We start from the raw sequence: 23,220 nt of genomic DNA, 5'->3' as shown, positions 1-23,220 counted from the left end.
CGATTCGCCCGAGCGCGCCCCGTGCAAGTGGAGCGCTTGATCGACAGGTTGCTTGTGCCCTGTCGAGGACTAGGTTACAAGTTTTGTCGGTGCGGCAGTCAAGGTACTCGAGGACGACGGTGATTGGTCGAGAATGCTCGGCCGGTGATGATGACGAGAATGCTCGTCGAGGATCTCGGACGTGATTGGTCGAGAATGCTCGGCCGGTGATGATGGCGAGAATGCTCGGCCGGTGATGATGGCGAGAATGCTCGGCCGGTGATGATGGCGAAAATGCTCGTCGAGGATATCGGAGTCGATCGGTCGAGGATACTCGGCCGAGGATAGCGACGGGGATGCCCGTCGAGGAGCAGGAGAGCGACGAGAATGCTCGTCTTAAGGGAACGATCGAGAATGCTCGGTCTGTGGACGGGTCGGATAGTCGGACGGATCTGACTTGTGCGTTCCCACTGCCGGCTTATATATCCGAACGCGCGGCTGAGCAAGCCAATCCGCGCGCTCGGTCGGTTGAGCCGGAGTGGGAGCGTTACGGAACGCCACGGTCGGCGCGCGTGTCGCCGCGTGGTTGCACGGCGAAGTTCGGTTGTGCGCGCACGTGGTCCTCGGCTGCACTCGGCGTTCGGTGTTCGGTGGACGGAACGGAGGCGCACGGACGGTGGAGGGGCGTATCGTTACATCACCCCTCCCCGTTTAAGTGGCGAACTTCGGCCACTACGCCGGGAATTCCCGCACGTAGTGGCAACGCCCGGCGCGATCGAAACGCAACGTGTAGCGGCGTGTCGCCAACCGCACTTTATATACTCGCGACACTCTCGCGGCGTGGTACGGCACGTGTATCAAGAGGTCATCACTGACGCGCACCGGCACCGATGGAAGAGTCCCTCGTGTGGAGGCAGCTGGAGGCTCCTCTGGTCGAGTCACGCTTCCTGGTGAGGTGGTTGCGGCGTTGCTGGCAGATTCGGCCGGTGTCTCATGCTGGCCTGGTGTATCAGTGGTGACGGTGACAGCGGCGGAGGGGGGTTGGACCGTGTTGACCGGCCGTGAAGCCGTCTGTTCTGCGGCTTCGACGGAGAGCATCGGTGCGTCGGCCGATGATACGCCAGCTATGATGGTGTCGGCTGGTTTGACCCCCTGCGATCGGCGCGGCTCAGGTGTTGGAGTGCTGTCTTCGTCCAGGTCGGAGAGTGCGTCCCCGAAGATCGCCAGCAAACTCTCCCTGGTACTCGCGCGGGCGGCCTGGTGCCCTGTCGGCCTCGGTGCGTGCGGCGGGCCTTTGGGCGTCGTTGGCCGCTGAGATGGAGTGCGGTGGGTCGTGGTGGTTGTCGATGCGGCCGGAGCGCTGGTGGGCGGCGGAGGGTTCACCGAGGCTCTTGCCGTCTTCCCCGTCGGTCGTGTTGATTGTCGCGGCGCATTGCCTGGCAACGGTGGTTCGGCCATGAGCGCCGCGAGCTTCCTGGCGTTGGTGGCGGATGACCGCTGCACGCGTACCCCTATTACCGGGGCGTCCCTTCTTGGTGCCGGTGCGGCCCTGACGAAACATTGGCGGGGTCCGGTCTTCCTGGCTTCCTCGATAAGCGCGCGGGAGGTGCACGGTGGTATGCGCACGTGGCTGCCCCGAGTTCTCCAAAGTCCGGTTGTCGACAGTTTCCCGCCCGGGAGGCTGGTCTTGCGATCTGACCCGGCGGCAGGTAGCGGCACGGCTGTTGACGTCGTCGGGAAGAGGTCTGAGCGTTGAGGTGCCGTGGTCATAACCTGGGACCACAACGCCTCGAACTCCTCGTCGTTGGCTGGCTCGGTGAGCAGTGCGTCCAGTTGCTCCATTTCTCAGGAATCACTTTCTGCGGTTTCCGGGTCGGTTGGTCTGCCTTATATACCTCTCCGGGTCTGGGGGAGGGTGCTCCTTCCCTCGGGATGGCATGGCTCCTGGACGTGATTTTCACGTGTTCATCTCCTGGCAGGGTCATCGGCATCGGATTCTGCTGTCTCATGGTTGCCGTCATCTGCCCGGTCGTCGTCCGCACGGTCGTCGTCTGCTCGGTCGTCGTCTGCTTGGTCGTCGTCTGCTCGGTCGTCGTCTGCTCGGTCGTCGTCTGCTCGGTCGTCGTCTGCTCCGGTGTGATCGTGTTGTTCGTCTTCGGTATCCTCTGCATCGGTCTGTTCGGCAACGGCTTCTCGTGTGCCCGGCTTAAGGTCTTGCACGTGGACTCGACGGTGCCATTTGCCCTGCGGGTCTCGGATGTCCACGATCACGGGGGAGTGTATTTTGCGGACTTCGAACGGTCCGGCATACTTAGGGGCCAGCTTGGCGTTAAACCCCTGGCCCTTATTGGATAGCAGATGTTCTCGCTTCCATACGGTGTCCCCTAATGCCGGTTTCCACGCGCGCCTACGTAGGTTGTAGTGCCGCTCTTGCCGGTTGAAGGCACGTGCCAGGTTGGTTCGCACGACTTCGTAGGCCTCCCTCAATCGCTGTTGATTGGCGGTTGGCGCTGCTGCCGGTACGGGCCGTCGATCGCGGAGTCCGGTTGGTTCTTCCAGTTCGCGCCCGTGGTTTAAATAGGCGGGCGAGTATCCGGTGGCGTCGTGCGGAGCCGTATTATAGGCGAACTGTAACGCGCCTAGTTGCTGGTCCCATAGGCGGTGGTTGTTCCCCACGAACTGTGCTACCATCGTCTTGATCGTCCGGTTCGTTCGTTCAACGGGGTTGCAGTGAGGGGCGTAGGCCGGTGTGGTACGATGCTCCACCCCTAGTTCCTGCAACAGGGCTTTCATCGGTCGCCCTATGAACGGCCTACCGTTGTCCGAGATGACCTGCCTGGGACATCCGTGCCGGTAGACGATACGGTCGGCGACGTGTTGCGCGATGGTCGCCGCGGTCGCTCGCCGCAGTGGGCTTAGCTCGACCCACTTCGTAAAGCGGTCTTGCATCACTAGTAGCCACGTATGGCCACTAGTGGACCGCGGAAGGGGTCCCACCAAGTCCATCGTGACTTGCGCCCACGGCGCGTCGACATGGGACGTGTGCAAGAGTCCGGCTGGCCGTGTCTGCGCGTGTTTGTGGCGCAGACAGCTCCGACAGTTTCGGACGTACCGGGCGATGTCGGCGAACATCCCCGGCCAGTAGTACCGCCGCGCGGCTCGGGCAATAGTTTTCGCGATTCCCAAGTGCCCGGCGGTGGGGGCATCGTGCACCTGGGTCAGGATGGTCGGACGCTCCGGTCGCGGGATGCACCGTTTCCACTGAGCCTCGGCCGGCTCGTCCTTGAAATCGGTCGAGTGAAGGATACGGCGGTAGAGTCGGCCCCCCCGAATCTCATAGTCAGGGAAGTTCTCCGGGCGCCCACGCACGTGGCGGAACTGTCGGCGGTACCAGGTACACGCGGGCAGTGTTCGGTTGCAACACACGGAGGGCAGGCGGGAAAGCGCGTCAGCCACGCGGTTGAGCTTCCCGGCTCGGTACCGTACGTCAAACGAGTATTGTTGGAGCTCGAGTGCCCAACGCCCGAGTCGTCCGGTGGGAGAATCCATGCGGCGTAGCCACTGGAGGGCCTGGTGGTCGGTGATGACCGTGAATTCGTAGCCCTCCAAGTAGCCCCGCAGGTGTCGGATTCCCCATACTACGGCCAGGCACTCGAGCTCGGTCGCGCTGTAATTTTTCTCGGCTCCGTTCAATGAGCGGCTGGCGTAAGCAATGACGCGTTCGCCGTCTTCGAAGAATTGCGACAGGACGGCGCCTAGCCCGTGCTGGCTGGCATCCGTCTGCAGCAGGAATCGTCGCGAGAAATCCGGACACGCGAGGGTGGGTGCGGTGGTTAGCGCCTCTTTCAAGTTTTGGAAGGCGCGCTCCTCCTCCGGACCCCAACGCCACCGAGCGTTCTTCCGCGTGAGTTGGGTAAGGGGTGCCGCGATGGCGGCGAAGTTCGGTGTAAACCGTCGATACCACGAGGCCAGCCCCACAAACTGGCGGATCTGGCGGATGTTAGTGGGAGTTGGCCACTCGGTGACGGCCCGGACCTTGTCCGGATCGGTGCGGATACCTCGTCGGTCCACGATGTGCCCGAGGTACTTTAGTTCGGTGCGGCAGAAGTGGCATTTTTCGGGATTTAACTTTAGGCGTGCCTCTCGCAGGCGGCGGAACACCTCCTCTAGGTGTTTTAGGTGGTCGGCAAAGGTCGGACTGGCAATGATGACATCGTCCAAGTACACGAATACGTGCGGTTCGAGTTCGGGCCCCAAAATCCGGTCGAGAAGTCGTTGGAAGGTGGCCGGGGCCGAGTGCAAGCCGAACGGCATCACCGTGAATTGCATCAGGCCGCGACCCGGTACGGTGAAGGCCGTGATGGGACGGCTCTCCGGCGTTAGGGGGATTTGCCAGTACCCCTTCTCTAGATCGAGGGTCGAGAGGTACTTGGCTCCTCGCAACTTGTCCAGCGTGGGTGTGATATGCGGCAAGGGGTAGGCGTCCCGCTCGGTCACCTCGTTGACCTTCCTGAAGTCTATGCAGAAGCGGTGCCGGCCGTCCTTCTTTCTGACGATGACCACCGGGGAGCTCCACGCGCTATTGGAAGGCTCGATTACCCCGGCGGCCTCCATTGCGTGGACTTCCTCGTCGATGATCCGTTGCATTGCGGGGTTCCGTGACCGATACCTTTGTTTAATGGGGTGTTCGGTCTTTACACGGATATGGTGCACGGCCTGGTCGGTGGGTCCTCGAACGTGTTCGAACTTAGCCAGCTCGGTGGTTAGAAACGCCTGTAGTTCCCGCTCTTCCTGCGGTGTGCGTTCGGTCATCCCGGCGGTGACCCCATGCGTGGGTCGAGGCTCTCGGCGTCGTCGGGCTTGAGGGGGCGGCGGTGGTGGGATGGTGAGACCAAGCTTAGACCACAAATCCGTCCCAATTAGCAGGTCGCTCTCCAGGGACGGGAGGAGCTGGAACGTGTGCTCCAGCTTCCGCCCGGCAACGTGTAGCGGGAGACGGACTCGCCCCGGAGTGGTAGTGGTGGTCCCGTCGGCCAGGTGGATGGTCTCGTTCTGGACCTCCGGCCAAATGCGCAAGGTCTTGGCGTGTTCGGCGACCCGGCGGTTAATCATTGAGATCTCGGCCCCGGTGTCCAGCAGGGCCGAGAATCGGCGCGGTCCGACGCGCACCGTAATGTGCGGTCGCGGCTGGTATTTTATCTGGATGCGGGCCGAGGGGCGGACGCGCCCTCGGCCGGTGGCGCGTTTCCCGCTCGGGGATGGCACTCCCTAGTCAGGACTCCATCCTTGCCGCACTGCGAGCAGAACTTGCGGGCCGGTCGCTTGCAGTCGAAGCGGCTATGGCCGCGCTGCTTACACCGCCAACAGGCGGTGTTTCGGTCGTAAGGCTCAGCGGTGGTGGCGGCGGCCGTGGTGACTTTACGTTTCTCTGCCCGGTTCTCGCTCTCCTGCGCCTTGGTGATCTCCTCGAACTCGGCGGCCTGCTCTGCCAGGTCGGCGAGGTCGGTAGCGTCGGTGAGGCGCACGTAAAGTTTATATTCGGCCCTTAGGTTCTCATATAACCGGTCGACCTTCTCGGCCTGTGTGAACCCGCCTGCGCGCCGCATCATGGTTTGCAGGGCGGTCGCGTATTTGGCGTAAGGCTCCTTTGGTTGTTGCCTGCGCTCCTGGATTTCTCGGGCGAGCTTGGCCTGGTATCGTCGGGGCAGGTATTGCCGTCTGAGCGCGTGCGTAAAATCGGACCAGGTGTCCCAGCTGTCACGCTCGTTCCGGTACCAGGCCAGCGCGTCGCCCTTCAGAAGTTCGGGTAGGCCAGCCTTCATCTGGCCGTCGGTATATCGGTACTCCTCTTGGAGTTCGGCTATCCGCTCCAGGAAGGACAGCGGGTCCCGGCCATCAAAGTGGCAACCCCACTTTCTCATTTGGTTCATCACCTTGCTATGGGAACCGTGGTCGGTCGCGTTTGTTAATTCGGGGCCCGGTGGTGGTACGGAGGGACTGGGCATTGCGACAAAATGATTTTTCACGCGGTGGCGGAGTTCCTCGGTGGTACCGGAGGCCTCAATTTGATATGATTGGGCCAAGACTTCGAGTTGCTCTCTCGGTAAGCGATCTATCCATTCTGTCAACGGCATTGTTGTATCTGGGTATAATCAGTCGGTCGTTTAAAACGGTCCCTGTTCGGGCGCCATGTAACGGTACGCGGTTTCGGTCGGATCGGTGCGGTGCGGGAACTTCGGGATCGGGCCGGATAAGGCTCGTCGGTTGGTCAGGTGTCCGTAATGATTATACCCAGTGTTGTTAAGTGCAAACGATAGAGAATGATTTATTGCTGATCAAGAGAAGAGCACAAGAAAAGAAAAAAAAAAGCGTTGACAAGAAGCATAAAATACAGAGATCGTTTATAGAGATGATACTATCATAATACTACAGAGCTAATACTAGAGATAATAATACAGAGCTAATACTAGAGATAAGAATACAGAGCTAATACTAGAGATGATAATACGGAGCTAATACTAGAGATCATAATACAGAGTTATGCGGGCTGCTTGCCCGTACGGTCGGGGAGTCGCGGGACGCGGCGGGATTGGCTAACGCGGTGGCGTGAGCGTGTGCGCGAGCGCGAGTCGTTGCCGATGCGGTCGTCGCCGCGATTCGCCCGAGCGCGCCCCGTGCAAGTGGAGCGCTTGATCGACAGGTTGCTTGTGCCCTGTCGAGGACTAGGTTACAAGTTTTGTCGGTGCGGCAGTCAAGGTACTCGAGGACGACGGTGATTGGTCGAGAATGCTCGGCCGGTGATGAGGACGAGAATGCTCGTCGAGGATCTCGGACGTGATTGGTCGAGAATGCTCGGCCGGTGATGATGACGAGAATGCTCGTCGAGGATCTCGGACGTGATTGGTCGAGAATGCTCGGCCGGTGATGCTGACGAGAATGCTCGTCGAGGATTTCAGGGTCGATCGGTCGAGGATACTCGGCCGGGGGTACCGACGGGAATGCCCGTCGAGGATATTTGAGTGCGACGAGAATGCTCGTCTTAAGGGGGCGATCGAGAATGCTCGGTCTGTGGACGGGTCGGATAGTCGGACGGATCTAACTTGTGCGTTCCCACTGCCGGCTTATATATCCGAACGCGCGGCTGAGCAAGCCAATCCGCGCGCTCGGTCGGTTGAGCCGGAGTGGGAGCGTTACGGAACGCCACGGTCGGCGCGCGTGTCGCCGCGTGGTCGCACGGCGAAGTTCGGTCGTGCGCGCACGTGGCCCTCGACTGCACTCGGCGTTCGGTGTTCGGTGGACGGAACGGAGGCGCACGGACGGTGGAGGGGCGTATCGTTACAACATACAAATTAGGGATAGGCGATTCCTCTCGATTCTTCAAAAATTATTCGATTCTTTTTTTGCAGAATCGATTATTTTATCGATTATTTTAAGGATAGATTCTTGATAACTCGATTATTTTCTAACCAAAAATCGACAAAGAATCGAGGTTTTTTTAAGGCCTATCAAGATGGATTTGCATAGCGCATAAACATATGCATAAGGAAATTTATTGGTCTATAAGTATATGCATAAGGAAATGGACCAATCAATTTCCTTATGCATATGCTTATGCGCTTATGCAAGTTTGTGTGAATATACCATTAGTCTTTATGTCTTTGGTCTTTCTAAAGCTTGGTTTACATTGGACTTAAACGTAAACGTAACGTAAGGATTGAGGAGAAGATTGGTCAAATCTGTCAGATCTAACGAAATTGACCAATCCTCTTCTCTCTTCTCAATCCTTACGTTACGTTTACGTTTAAGTCCAATGTAAACCAAGCTTAAAGCCTTGTGTCCACGATGCTAGAACTCGGTCCGAGATCTCGATTCGAGAAATATGTAACCAATCAACTTGCAGATTTTACGGAAAAGCGGCAATTTTATTGGTTACACGTTTCTCGGACCGAGATCTCGGGCCGAGTTCTAGCATCGTGGACACAAGGCTTAATACATAGCATATACGAAATACGAAACTGCCTATCTGCGCAATGTGATTGAGGAAATTATTATGGAAATTATTGGCGGTTATTAGCATACATGACATAAGACATAAGTGCTCAGCAGTCAGTGCCCGAAAATTCATGTCCAGGTAAGCATTAATTATTATAATAATTTGATTTTTATTTATGAATAAGGTGCTAAGAAAGGTAACATAACCTTCCAAATGGACAAATTTATGTAGATAGAATTTATATGCCAATATTCTTTAATATTAATTGATAAAGAATTGAATTTTAATGAATATAATGCTATAATATTTTTTCAAATGAATATTATTCACTTTTTTATTATTCACTTATTACACGCATTATTCACTATTTCAGAATTCTCCAGAAGTTTGTCTAATTATGGATGACCAACACATCTTACACATGGATGAGGATGACCGTAAGTTAAGAATGAATTCCCTTTTCAGTGATTTATATAATTACATTAATTCAAAGTATGAAACATAAAATCAATTTATTTGCTTGTTTTTTTCTTGATATACTTCCTTATCGTAATAATAAATTTAATAGTTGAAATTGACAACTTACAATAATAAATATTTACATTTTTTAAATAAAATTTATTTGTAAAAATGTAGCACCAAAAGAGGATGCGAGGTTTACGATACACTTTCAAATAAACAGTCATGAGCCAATTAGTATTTCGGATTTAAAAATTTCAGAATATTTGAAATTTAAAAGTACGTATAATTGAATATTAAATTATATTTATATGTTACTGTAAATTAACCTACTATTTTGATTAAAATTGTCTGATTGAAGGAAATGATGAATATGCCTTGCAGTATTGCCAAAATTATCATACCGATGAGAATGAGGTAATTGAAAACATGTATCGATCACTGGATGATGTGGATTATACTCGAGTCAAAATTCCTGATATTGATATGGAGGGAAAATGTACTGAAGGTCTTACAGAAATAGAGTCAAAAGGTATTGAAAGTGCTAGTAAGGCTACTCAACGAAATATTGTTTCCAGTAATAAGAGAAAATAGATATCTCTAGCGTTGGTACACTGAAAAAAGGATTTGTTTGATGTTACCAAACGTATATTTAAATATTGCGAAATAAATATTTGGTAACCATAAAGAAATATTTGGTTTAGGTGAATATGATATAGTTATAGTTAAAAATTCATATTTACCTAAACTAAATATTTCTTTATAGTTACCAAATATTTATTTCGCAATGTATAAATATTGATAACATCAAACAAATCCTTTTTTCAGTTTATGTATACTGCATTTATCTCAAGTAATTATTACACTGAAAAAAGCATTTGGTAAAATATGGATCGTCAAAATTATTTGGTTGTAATTAGCATACGCTTGATAGTTTGGTATCTATTACCAGATAGTTTGGTGGATGCAACTAGAATATTGGAAATTATAACCAGATGATTTTGATGATTCATATTTCACCAAACATTTGGTTAATCTAACTAAATACTTTTCTCACGTGTACGTATGGCAAATAAATATTAAAAATTCCTCAGATATTTATAATGCATAGTCTTTGGAGCAAAACTTCTTAACTATTGATCATTTTTAATGAATTTATTATTTCTTATTTAATAGATGCTTCTCAAGCTAGTTGCAGTTCAAGTTCGCAGAAGTCAAAATGTAAAATTCAACCAAGCCCAATATGGAGCCACGTTGAAAAAGTTAAGAATAAGGATGTATATAAATGTATATATTGTAAAAAGGAATATAGAGCATGTGGAAACACTACAAACATGCTGAAACATCTGAAGACACAACATCCATTATTTTTTCAAATGCCTCCAAAAAGTACCAATTCTAGTAATACCAAAATCAAGGAAGCAGCAGTAAAAAGGCCACTTCAAGAAGTCGACAATATCGAACTAACATTAAGTCCACCAAAGAAACAATGTGCTGATTCATCTGGTAGTTATGGAATAAAAGAAGCATTCAAACATATAGATTCTTTCAAAGAAGGAGGTTCTATGTCAGATAAAATTACAAATGTAATTTTATTTATGATATGCAAGGATTTACTTCCTATTTCTACGGTAGAACATGAAAGTTTTTTAACACTACTCAAGGTTTTGGCACCCCTTTACAAGCCTCCTTCGAACAAAACAATGACAAAAAAACTCGAATCCCGATACGACGTTATGAAACAAGGTTTCGTTAAAGAACTTCAAGATGCAGATTGTTATTGTTTAACCTGTGACAACTGGACAGACTGTTCTAATAAGAGCTATTTAGGAGTAACAATTCATTACCTTCAGAAGTCTTTTAAAATGAAAAGTGGATGTCTTGGATGCTTTCCACTTCACGAGAGGCATACAGCTGAGTACCTCAAACAATCTTTGCAACAATTATTAGAAGAATTTAATATCACAACGGAAAAACTTACAGCTATAGTATCGGATGGCGAAGCAGCTATTAAAAAAGCTTGCACTGAAATAGTTGGAAAAGATAAACATATTGTCTGTATTGCTCATGTTGTTGCTCATGTTGTTGCTCATCTTCTACCCGACGCACTAACTAAGTTTCCAGAATTAACTAGTATCATTGATCAAGTGAAATCTATAGTGACACTTATCAAAAGAAGTATCCCAGCATCAGATAAACTTAGAGAATTACAATTAAAAGCAGGAAAGAGTGAAGGAACTGTGCTTAGCCTTATACAAGACGTTCCCACTCGATGGACAACAAAAGTTGACGCTATTGAAAGGTACTTGGAATTGGAACAATATGTTTATGTAGCTATGTCTGACTGTGCAAATCCTGTTGACGTGTTAAGTAGAGAAGAAATAAAAATTCTGAAGGATGTATTCCCAATAATGGAGCCTATAAGAGATGTTATAAGAGAGATAAGTGGGGACTCGTATCCTACCTGCAGCTTCATTATACCGATCGTCCACTGCATGAAAATAAAATAGATGCCGTCAATCCTCAAACAGAAATTGGAAATAAATGTAAATTAAAGATTCAAGTTGCTATATCAGACAGATTTAAAAACTTTGAGCATTTTCCGATATTAGCAATGGCTACTATATTAGATCCTCGATTTAAAAAAGTCCACTTCGAAGATCCATTAACTGTTTATCCTGCTATAAAACGGATCAACTCAAAGCTTAAAGCTTTTAAGTCAGAGACGCCTGAACATATACCTGAACCTCAAACAAAAATATCGGATAGTATATGGGATTTCCACGACTCCTTAGAAGTAGATCAAAAATCTATTTCTAATGCAGATTCTAATATATCAAAGGATCTGGAACTTGAGCAGTACCTACAATTAAAAAGGATTTCGAGAAAAGACGACATATTTATGTACTGGAAGAGAGTAGAAACAACTTTTCCCTCGCTTAGCAAACTAGCTATAAAACAATTGTCAGTAATCGCAACGTCCGTTCCATCTGAACGTTTGTTTTCAAAAGCAGGACTCATCAAGCGCGATAATCGCAACAGATTAACTGATAGGCACTTGAATATGCTAGTATTTTTAAGTTCACTTACTCTAGAAGACTGGTGTGTGTTTTAGTCAACATTTATATGTGCTTTAAAATGATTTTGCATTCAAATTTTGTTTACCTGTTTGGTTTTTAATACTATTTGTATTATTATTAATATTCTAACTAACATAATAAATCCTTCGTCTTTTCACTTTAAAAAAATTTACATGTATACATTATTACATGATTTATTGCATGATATAACTTATATAATTTTATGATATATTATGGTATGGGTATCATCAGCTTGCCATGGAATGTGAGAATGATATACTGCACTTGCTTTAAGGTGGTTTCATAATCAAAATGTACATATTTGATAGTAAGGTTGTGTTTTTTTCCTTTTTCCTTCATTTATTCAAGTTTTTTTCTTGTGCGAATGAAAATAAGTGAGAATGTTATAGGCTGCAATATTGATTAACAATAATAATCATTTATTTTCATCTGCATTTGAAATATTCTAATAATAACACAGTCTGCTCAATATAAATATTTAACAGGTAAGTTGCCAATTATTTCATATTTTTTATTAATCAAAGTTTAATTTAATAAAATACAAGCATGATATGATTAAGTTTTTAAACACGCACTTTGTATTTTTAAGAATTTTTGCATTATAATCTTTTATTTATTTTTCAGATTCTATAAATAGAAATGGCAATCAGGCGTTCTAAATTACAATAAATAAACTACAATTGCATATAAAAAATATGGTACATAAAAATGAGATAGATGTATACACTATAAAGTTCTTAAAAAGGATTATATAATGTATATTTATATATTGTCCAGTACAATTATTCAATAAAAACCTCTTTTAATTATAATATATATTTATTTTCAATAAAAATCTTTTTTATTTCACATTTAATTGATTTTATTATTGATAATTTTTTTTCATTGATTTTTCGATTCTTTTTTAAAATAATCGATTCTTAGGTATCGATGTTTTTTAAAAATCGATTCTTAGGCATCGATACTTTTGAACGGAATCGCCCATCCCTAATACAAATTGTTATTTACATGTAAAAATATAAAATTTTATGTGGAAGAGCGTTCCACATACGAGCCACATTCCAAAAAAACGAGACCAAATAATCGTTTCAAGGTTATAACAATCAATTTCCAAAGCTTCACTGGAGGGTGATTTGAAAATACGATCGCGGTGGCGCCTAGATATAACGCCTGTGGCCGCATCCGACTCATGAGAAGATCCCCCGCAGTATGGCCACCTAGCGGAAGCCGCGCAAACCGCGAAGGCGCGAAGACTAGCGTCACGAAAAAGCTTTGAGTGCCAAAAACAAAGCAAATCGCTTGATTTTTGAGAGCACTGTAATATGTTTTTATGTGTAAAATAATCATTATTAATTGAATTCTTGGATTTTAATCGCATTTGGTATTTCCGAAATGATTTATAAATGTTTTTCATTTCATGAATAATATACGTTTTCAATAAACTTTTAATTAGCTATACCGAATGTGGTATAAAATACGTTTATTATTCGTTTAAATATTGCTGCAACGAAAACGTATAAATATAATTTACGTTTAAACTTTTATTAACATATTTAAAAAGTATATCGTACTTGGATATTAAATCATATTTTTGATACGTTATTTAAAGGGACAACTTTTACAAATTATAAACGTATTTAAGAAACGTTTATTTAATTAGTATATGATAGTACTTAATAATATTTCTATACGTGTTATAAACGTAAATACAATTTTGGCATTTTATAAATCATTTTGCAACGTATAAAATACGTTCCGTATTATATATACGTTATATGTAATAAGAACGATTATAATAAACGTATATTGCACTAATGTATAAAAACCGTTTTACCTATATACATATCTGCCATATACCTATACCTGTTTTATACCATACTTGCGTTTAATAAACGTACCCGGGAAAAAAAGTTGATATCTAATTGTATACAATTATATCATATTACATATAATTATATATAATAAGATCTTTGCATATTGTTAATTATATACAGTGATATCAAAATATATATACCTCCATATCAAATTATATAAAAATATTTTGAGAATCTTACAGGAGAAAAAAATTATATTTTATTAGATGTAATTATGTCAAAATATTTATAACTCTATATCAAATTATGCAAAATTATTTTGAGACTCTTACATGAGAAAAAAATTATATCTTATTAGATGTAATTGTATCAAAATATTTATAACTCCATATCAAATTATGCAAAATTGTATTTCATATCAAAATATACAAAATTATGTTAAAATCCTTTTCGGAGTTATACAAAAAATTATATGTATAAAACTGCCAAATTCTATATAAATAATTTAGGTATAGATAATAAAATGGTTTTTTCGAGATATTAAAGGTTTAATAAATTGAATGCCATGATTACGCGTACCTTCACATACATTTGCGAACACATATATATTTCAATGTAACATATTTAATAATATTTCTATTATAATTTATACACATTTTTTTATTTTTCATATTAATTTAATCGTTCACATAACTTTATTTAATAAATTTGGCGTGTTACAAATATAATCATGTATTCTTATAACTTTACTCATTAACTTAATGTTCATTAAATTTAACATAATATATTGATTATCTGTTTCTACAGGCAATATATGCTTCACTTGTTTCCGTAATTCTTGATGATAAAATATTTTAGTATGAATAATTTTAAACCGCCGAAAAACAATATACATTGTATCATTAGCTTTTATAAAAAATCTTATCGTGCCATACATTGCAGAATCAGAAGAATTGCTTATTATTTGTACCGTATAACTATTAGTTTTATTATGTCTATAATAAATTTCGGAAGTAAATGTTTCGTCTTTTACGTTTGCTCTTCCATAAATTAAATAATTTCCAACCAAATTTTGTTGTAAGAACCTTTTATCTTGCTCTGTCAGTTGCGAATCTGAAATATTTTTATTCAAACATTCAACGAATACTGTTTGCTTTTTATGAAAAGTAATTTTATTTTTTAAAATTGTCAATCCGTCAAGTATAGATAAATTATTAATAATTTCTTGACCGATATTCTTGGTTGCATGTGATAAACTTGCTATTTTTCCATTATAATCTTCGAATGGAAAGGCAGAAGTAGCCCATAAAGGACCCCAACATTTAACACAAATACCAAGATGGAATAACTGATGCACATTATATCTAAGTTCTCTATCATTATAAAGATCTAGAATTTGCTTTACAAATATTTTTAACATGTATTCTGCCTCCTCAATATCTAATAATTTTATTTCGCGTTTTAGTAAAATAAATATAGACATAACAAGCAAAAGCCAATGTTGAAAATATTGTGTAGGCAAATAATTTTTTAAGGTCGGGATGGAATAATATAGAAGCCAATTATAATATTCCGAAGCTTTATAAAAATGAATTAAACAAAGACTTCTTGGTAATCGACTAAATGTATCTGGAGGTTTAATTTGTAGTAAATAATTATCCATTTCATTTAAATATTTCTTTATATTCCAAGATCCATCTTTATGTAACCATATATTTAAAAATTGTTTCACAATACCAAGTAATACAGAATGCATATATTCCGGAATTACACAAGTTCCAAGATCTAAAAACGGAAGTGTAGAAATAATAGTTGGTCCTTTTATACCTTTAATATTATCAATATTTTGTTTAAATGCTATTTGACTATGTTTAATCATTCTTTTATTAGTTCTCAATGTACATCCATGTTCAATAAAAGGATAGATACGAACAGTTTTTTTGCCTTCAATTCTTAAGCATTTCTGTGTTTTAATTTCACAGATATTACAACCATACTCTCCGTTGAAATTACATGTATTTAATATTTGTGCCCTTGCAGGCGCGTCAGCTATTATTAATGGTACAACAATTTTTGTATTATAAACAACTTTTGTCTGAGGATGAAGCCAATTTATTCCATCTTTAAAACATTTGAGTAATTTCAAACAAAAAGGATGCAAAAAGGTATTCATTACTGGTTTTTTATTATCGTACCATAATCCACTTATAATGATAAACTGTTCTCTCAGATGTGGAGGTAATTCCATAATTTGAAACATTAGAGGCCAACAATTACTTTTTGAACTCTTGGTTAAAGATAAGCCATCCGTATTTAACATTAGTGTGAGATCATATTCTCCTCTATTTTGACGGACATTAATTCTTTTATATTCGGATCCATCTGTTATATCAGAAAAAATTTCAGATTCGCCATTTAAGTGACTTTTTTCAAATGGTTTTAACAAACTAGCTAAGTTTCTATATTCAAAAAGACATTTAATTTGTTCCATTATATCAATCTCAAAAAAATAAGATTTTTCACTTGTTGAACATGATTTACACTGCACTTCTACGGTATCTACGCCTTTATATAATATACATTTTTTACAATAAAAATGTTTAATAGCAATACAATGAGGAACACTATTTTTAACATAAGAAAATAATGAATGTAAAGTATTTGGCATAAAATTTGGCTGGGGAAGCATATTATTTATGACTATTAACACATCTTTCAAATTAGATTTTGTCATTCTATGTTTTACATAAAGATTTATTAAATTATAAACGGTTTCATCAATAGTTTGGGAACTGCCATTAAATAAAATATTATTATTACTGTTAAAATTACAAAATATACTTTCATTTAAGTTTGTAGAGAGAGAATGCCTATTATGATTTATATATAAAGATTCCCGTAGGTTAATTGCATTATAATTTAACAAATTGTTATTATTTAACACCGCAATATTGTCTTCGTAATCTGCATTTATTAAATTATCAGAATGATTGTTTTCATAATTAGATATCTCATCTATATAAATATTACTATCACTTTTACAACTTAAATGATCATCCTCATAGCTTATATTTGGAGATTGTGTAAAATTTTTTGCTTCATCTATTTCAGTAATTGTAAGTGCAACTTTTTTGTTCCATCGTTGACGATTTCTAACAGGAATCTATTTGCGTAAAAACAAATTAATTATATTTTATATGTAGCATATATAAAAGATATAAAAATAATTTTTATACACACCGGGACATTTATATTTTCTTCCCACAGTTTATATGATTTTTTTCGTGAAATATTTTCATTCGTCATTTTTTCTATCAGAAAACTATTGTTGGGTGCGTGTGCGCGTGTTACATTTAGCCACTGCTCGTCAGACGAGAATTGACGATCGTCGCATAACTCGCATGCGCGACACAGTGCATGGATACAGATCGTGCATGATCGTGCACGTGGACACAGAATTTGCGAGCCTTAGCATTTAGCAATAACGGCGTACGAAACTATTTCGACTTTTTAAACATATTCCGTGCAATCTGTTGAAAATGTTTCTCTTGTATTGTGATTGTGATAATTCCTACTGTTTAGTGGAAAATGAGAACGTTGTCTGTGACGAGGACAATATCAAGAAAGATGATGAAGTGATATTTACGTATAAGAATAAAGAATACACTGGAAAAGTGATGGAGCATTCAGGTAAAGATAAATTATTGTTATGTACGTTATGTAGAAATTGCTATGACTTAATTGCATGTTCCATAACGCTTTTGTAAATAAATAAATTTTATAGGTTAGAAAGTGATTTTATTGTTCTGTGCAATTTCTAATAATTACGAAAAATTATTGCAGATAATAAATGTTACATGGAAAAACAATTACATATGCTTAGATTAGAAAAAGCTAAAAAAGAAAAGAAAGTAAAGAAAAGTGAATCATTTAATAAAACAGAAGTATCTCTTCGAAAAAGAAATGAATTAGGACCATCTAAAATAATAAAAAGTTCTGCTAAAGATATTACTAAAAAGAAAAATGATACGAAAAAGGTAAATTATAATTTCAATTAAATATATGTAAATATATTTCTTATAATATTTATATTATAATTTATAAATTGTCAATTAAAATCTTAGGTTTTAAAAAAAATACAGAGGACATCAAATGCTGCAGTTTTTGATTTATTGGATAAATATCCAACTTCAGAGTTATCTGATAACGCTAGTAATAGCCAAAAAAGTAGTCCAACAAAGGAAGAATTAAAAGAAATGCTGTATCAAACTAGAAAAAAGTTAGAAGAAAGATCGAGTAAGTTTGTTAAAATTTCTATAATGTAAATGATATAACTTGCATCAATATTTTTTCTATAGAAAACAGAATATGTGAGTGATAATATCTATTTCATATTTCAGTATTTGAAGAAAAGATTGAAAAGAAAGAGAGAAAGATTGAAAAAGATTTCTGCGATTTAAATTCATCAGATGAAAATAATCTTGAAATAAATGTAGAAAATCCAGATAAAAACTCCATCAAAAATTCTGTAACAAATATTGAAAATAATTTAGAAAATTTTGAGGACGAAAATGAAATAGAAGAATTAGAAAATGCAGACATTCAATTGTACGGAAAAGACTTCGAGTCTAAGGTAAATACTACATTCTAAATAGCATTTCATTATTTTATAAACATTTTAATTTTATATTATTAATATAAATCCAAAGATTGATAAATTCAAAGTTACACTGCAAATTATTAAACAAAAAAATTTGATTACAGATGATACACTTGAAGAACAACTTTTATTGCAGAAATGCAATGTTTTATTCAGCCATAGGAAATGCACACAGACCATCGCAACTTGTAAGGAGACTGTTAACAGGAGTATTTAAAAAGAAGCACTAATAAACGGTACTCTGACTGGACAAACTGCTAGAGCACAGGGAAGAGACCGGCAATGTGTAAAAATGACATGTCTACATCCCTTTGCCATTAATGCAATAGTTGGTGAGTAATAATATTTATATTATATTAATTTTAATCACGATAAATAGACATGTTTGTGTTATAAAAAATATTTGTAATAGATATTTTTATTAGTTAATAAAATTACAAAAAATTTTCATAACATATATATAATATATATATTGCATTTTCAGATTTTTCTATTGAGCATGGGATAAAGCATGGTTGGATCCAGCAAACAAAGAAAGAGTTACATCGAGCTATAACACAAAGAATTGTAGAGATAAAAAGAGAGTTAAGAAATGAGCTGTAAAGTAACTCATTTCTTCTTGCTTCTTTTTTTATTTTTCTTGTTTAACGTAAGTCAAGACATTTACGTTTGTTTTTCCATGAATTAAATAATCCCAATTAGTAATATAATTTAGTAATAGTGTAATATTAAATTTCTGGTAATACTTGAATTTATTATAAATACAATTCACAGTCCTTTTTTTTAGATTACTAACTAAAACTGTATATTAAGTATAAATTACATTAGACTGTCTTGAAATTCGTGAATCATTTCAGAAGAAAATTTGTTTCAAATTCTAATTGTATTCGAATCAAAGATTCAATTTGATTCGATTAGACAAAAAGATTTTAGATTAGATTCAATTTGATTTCGAATATGTTATAAGAAACTCGATTCAATTTAATCTCACAAATTTGACTCATGTAACTCTAAAGTCCTTATATCTCTAAAGTTATATACTGCTTGAAAAAAAATCTTCAAATGTCTATTTTATTTAATTTTCCGAGATTTTTTAATTCGTGAATTTCAAAACACCATATGTATATTCAATATTAATAACTTTTTAGTTAAAATATTAATAACTTTTATTCAAACAAAATCAGTATATTAATGACATAATACTTTATTAAATATTTACTTTTTATTAATGTCTTGACTTAAACTTTTTTTCGTTTTTGTATTTGTAAGATTGTTATTAAATATCGAATTAATAGCTATAATTGTCATTTTAAATAATTATAAATACATAGTTGGCACCGAAAATGATTATATATTATAGTTCAATTGTAGTAATTGGAATTATTATTATTATTTTTTTAATAAGAGACATATTTTTATTCAGAAAAATCTCTAGCAAGTTTTGAGTGAAAAAATTAAACTTTCTCATCTATTATTAACTTTAAAATACATATTCATTTTTTTTACATTTTTCGAGTTACATACGCTACTAATATAAACAATATATATTCGACATTAAATGAAGAATTAAATTTTATTATTTTATTGGGCTTCTTAAACTTTTTGACATATAAATTCTTATCTCAAATCACATATATTGTTCAACATTTTTATTAAATTACGTTGGTCAAGAAATTGTTTTGAGACACCAAGCAAGTGTCTTTGCGATTCAATATCGAACGGTGTATAGTTGGTCGCGTGGTGGGCATATCGGTACATAGATATACACCCCCAACCAAATATTGTTGTAAGAAATTTTATATATTAGCAGTGTAACTATGTAATATAATATTTATGTAATCTAATAAAATATTAAATACATAATCTTTCATTTATAAAAATATATGATTTTCTATATTTATTACCAAAATAAACTCATTAAAAATCTGATCTTCTTATGTATAAAAATATATAATTGTATCTAATTACGTACACGTATAAAAATATATATAATGTGATCTATTTAGATACAATCAGAAACAATTTTATCTATTTATATGCAATTAGATCAGGTCAAAATCCATACATAATTATATCTACCAAATTATATATGATTGTATACAATCAGATATAAACTTTTTTTCCCGGGTATATAAAAAGATCCAGTTCTTATTGGGTTTATTGTGGATAGTCGACTAATAATCATTTATATATTAACTATTAAAAGTAGTGTGCTGGTGATTATTGAAAATAATCTGATTAATGGAATCGATAATCATTTTATAAGAGAACTATTGGGGAATGATTATTGCAAACAATTTAATTTGGAATTAATAATCACTACAGTTAAAAACTCTTGAGCAGTGGTTATTGCAAATGACCTGATTATGAAATCAATAATCATTCCATAAAAGAAATATTGGGAAATGATTATTGCAAATAATCTCATTATGAAATTAATAATCACTCATTCAAAAACTGTTAGGAAATGATTATTGTAAATAATCCAATTATTGGATGCTACATAATAACTATCCTACCGTAAATTTGGTATGTGAATCATATATCAATAGTATACAAATGATATATGAATCATATCTGATCGTATAAGAATTATATGCGAATCTTATACGAACCGTATGCGATCACATGCTAATTGCATGATTAGATATATGATGGTATACGAATTACATATCACCGTTGGACATTTGTTTCGGAATCACATGTGACATGTTTGACGTATGTTCCGAATCATATAAGATTGCGTATAAGGTACATACGATTTTTATATGACTCGTATGCGACCACATGGCAATCGCATTATTAGACATACGATCGTTATGCGATCACATACGAATTACATATCACGGGCGGAAATTATATAGAATCCCGTGTTTAACATGCGAATTTATCGAGAGAATCATATATGATTCTATACGATAGCACATCCATCATATACGATATACGAAATACATGCATATTTTGCCAAGCGTAACTCTAATTAAATCATTGAAGTCATCATTGAAAAAGTCTTCTGAAACCGGGTTTTTTCTCGCATAACAACAATAAATGTTAACTCGATTTATAAATTATCTTACATTTGTTTATTTATTTGCAATAATTATAATTATATACATTCTAAATAAATAATTATTTTATTTTGGCTGTTACACATTGGATACTATATATATATATATAGTCGATGTATTTAAAATCAGTTTATTTTTTGTAATCTATGCAGTATTTAAATCTTTTTACAGATTATTAATGATATTAATAATGAAAAATATATAATCATATATATACTTTTAGACGAAATAGGTTCATGAATGAAGAAAACTCGATTTATATCCTAATGAGCAGACAATATTTGTTAAATGTTTTTTAATAAAAATTTTTTCATATTTAATTTAATTACTATATTATATTAACATATATTTTTTAAAGTAGTAGATAGATATTTTGACCGTTACTGTATCAATACAAATTAAACAAGAATGCCTTCAACGGTTGCAGATAGATCTTCGTGTTTGTATTGTTTGTGTGATTTTTATGTACTTTACTCAAATCTTGTTCAATTTAGAACTGTGTAATGACTAAAAATTAAATCGGCACATCGTTCATTGAATTTGAGTATTTTGTATATATTTTTTAGTTGCATTCTTATTTAAACAAATAACAAAAGTTATTTCAGATGCTATTTCGCATTTGTGAAAATAGCAAGAGAACTATTTTATTAACTAATAAAATTAATAATAATTTTATATATTGTATGTTAAATATAAATATTATGTTTTAATTATACATATTTCATTTTTTCGATAACGTATATTGCCCTGATTTATCAGTTATATACGCATAGCAGCATAAAATGTCATAGGTCATGAGGGATCAGTTCGCAACGATCTTGGAAGTCAAGCAACGTTCACCGGGATTGCGACTTGGATGGGTGACCGCTCGGAAATTTCCGAAAAAAATTCTTAAGAATGGATTTTTTGCAAAAATTGTTTTTTAAAATATTATAAAAATATTGTGTTGCTTATTGGGATTATGTGGTGCAATATAATACATATTTATGTAGATATATCAAAAAAACTTTGCGCTTTTTTTCGTATGCGGTAGATATATGAATCGTATATTATGCACATACGATCGCATCCCAAAAACACATGTGACAATGTCATATACGATCGTATATGATTTCATCACATACGACTTTTACGGTAGGGTATTAGAGAATGAATAATTACTATTGTAAATCAAGTGATTATTGGCTTTCCAATAGTTCATTTTCGTAAGGGAATGTCTAAAACGGCACATCAAACAACTTTAACTTTATTAATTTTCAATTTTAGGCATCTTGAGTTTATTAAAAATACCTCATATTCGCCTTGTTACATGAGTATATTTTTTAATAGAAACGGCAGTGACTTTTTTTTTGAAGGTATGAATCTTCAGCTTTAAAACGCCGTATTGTAAAGTCTTTAAAAATTTTTTATTGCAAAGATATAATTTAAAAAAGAATGGATTTTTAGATACCTAAAAATACCTTATTCTCCTTATTATATTATATAATAATACTTTTTAAAAGGAATGACAATACCATAATTTTTTTTTAAAGTATGATTCTTTAGCTTTGAAACGTATTTGAAGGTCCTTAAGCGTTTTGTTGTTGCGGAGATATGATTTTTTAAACAAAAAGTGGATTTTTGAACAATTTCTAATTTTTGCTTCATGGTTTTTCTTTTATAATATAACAATAAATCATTTTTCGACAATGCCAATTATGCAGTCACATTTCTGAGATTTTAAATTTTCATGTGAAAAAAAGATTGTTGAAAAATGTTGATTAAAACGAAAGTTTTAGCTTCTCAAAGTTGAAAAAGTCTCCCAGACCCGAAATTGTATTAACGTATTTTACAGGATCGGTGTGTTTAAGGGTTAAAATAACTATATACCCATATAAAGATATGCCATGACGAGTTCGGAAGAATACACGCAATTACAACCGTAAGTTTGCTAAGGCCGTCTATTATAATAATAATGAACGATAAAACTTATGTTTCGAGGGTACCGAGAAGATGTGTGACTGTATGAAAATGTTCATTACAACAATTATAAAAATATTGATAATCAGGAAGACTGGTTTTTGTGCAATAGCTCTAGATGAGAACTTTTTGAAATTAAAAAGTAATTTTTCTATAAAAATTATTAATGAAGCAACAGATAATTAAA

The 23,220-nt window shown here is 38.1% G+C and overlaps 4 protein-coding genes across 4 annotated transcripts; 3 read left to right on the top strand and 1 right to left on the bottom strand.

Moving 5' to 3' along the window:
- Window positions 1-711: 711 nt before the first annotated feature.
- On the bottom strand, window positions 712-1,749 carry LOC120357286 (mucin-2-like). The gene has a single exon (XM_039447445.1). The coding sequence runs from the start codon at window positions 1,747-1,749 to the stop codon at window positions 712-714; it is 1,038 nt and encodes a 345-aa protein (XP_039303379.1).
- A 6,209-nt stretch (window positions 1,750-7,958) lies between these two features.
- On the top strand, window positions 7,959-11,843 carry LOC120357102 (E3 SUMO-protein ligase ZBED1-like). Its single transcript, XM_039446801.1, has 5 exons — window positions 7,959-8,110; window positions 8,346-8,409; window positions 8,609-8,710; window positions 8,793-8,963; window positions 9,608-11,843. The coding sequence occupies exons 2-5, from the start codon at window positions 8,370-8,372 to the stop codon at window positions 10,939-10,941; spliced, it is 1,647 nt and encodes a 548-aa protein (XP_039302735.1). The 5' UTR covers window positions 7,959-8,110; window positions 8,346-8,369; the 3' UTR covers window positions 10,942-11,843.
- Window positions 11,046-12,344, top strand: LOC120357285. Its single transcript, XM_039447444.1, has 2 exons — window positions 11,046-11,481; window positions 12,157-12,344. The coding sequence occupies exons 1-2, from the start codon at window positions 11,046-11,048 to the stop codon at window positions 12,189-12,191; spliced, it is 471 nt and encodes a 156-aa protein (XP_039303378.1). The 3' UTR covers window positions 12,192-12,344.
- A 4,326-nt stretch (window positions 12,345-16,670) lies between these two features.
- On the top strand, window positions 16,671-19,192 carry LOC120356772 (surface protein P113-like). Its single transcript, XM_039447238.1, has 6 exons — window positions 16,671-17,036; window positions 17,190-17,383; window positions 17,471-17,642; window positions 17,747-17,979; window positions 18,111-18,338; window positions 18,491-19,192. Exons 1-5 carry the CDS (start codon window positions 16,886-16,888, stop codon window positions 18,234-18,236), a joined length of 876 nt encoding a protein of 291 aa, XP_039303172.1. The 5' UTR covers window positions 16,671-16,885; the 3' UTR covers window positions 18,237-18,338; window positions 18,491-19,192.
- The last annotated feature ends 4,028 nt before the right edge of the window (window positions 19,193-23,220 follow it).

Source organism: Solenopsis invicta, chromosome 3 (genome assembly GCF_016802725.1).
Source record: "Solenopsis invicta isolate M01_SB chromosome 3, UNIL_Sinv_3.0, whole genome shotgun sequence".
Classification (NCBI taxonomy): domain Eukaryota; kingdom Metazoa; phylum Arthropoda; class Insecta; order Hymenoptera; family Formicidae; genus Solenopsis; species Solenopsis invicta.
Note: the sequence above shows the minus strand (reverse complement) of the source record. Positions and strands in the feature narration are given on the sequence as shown.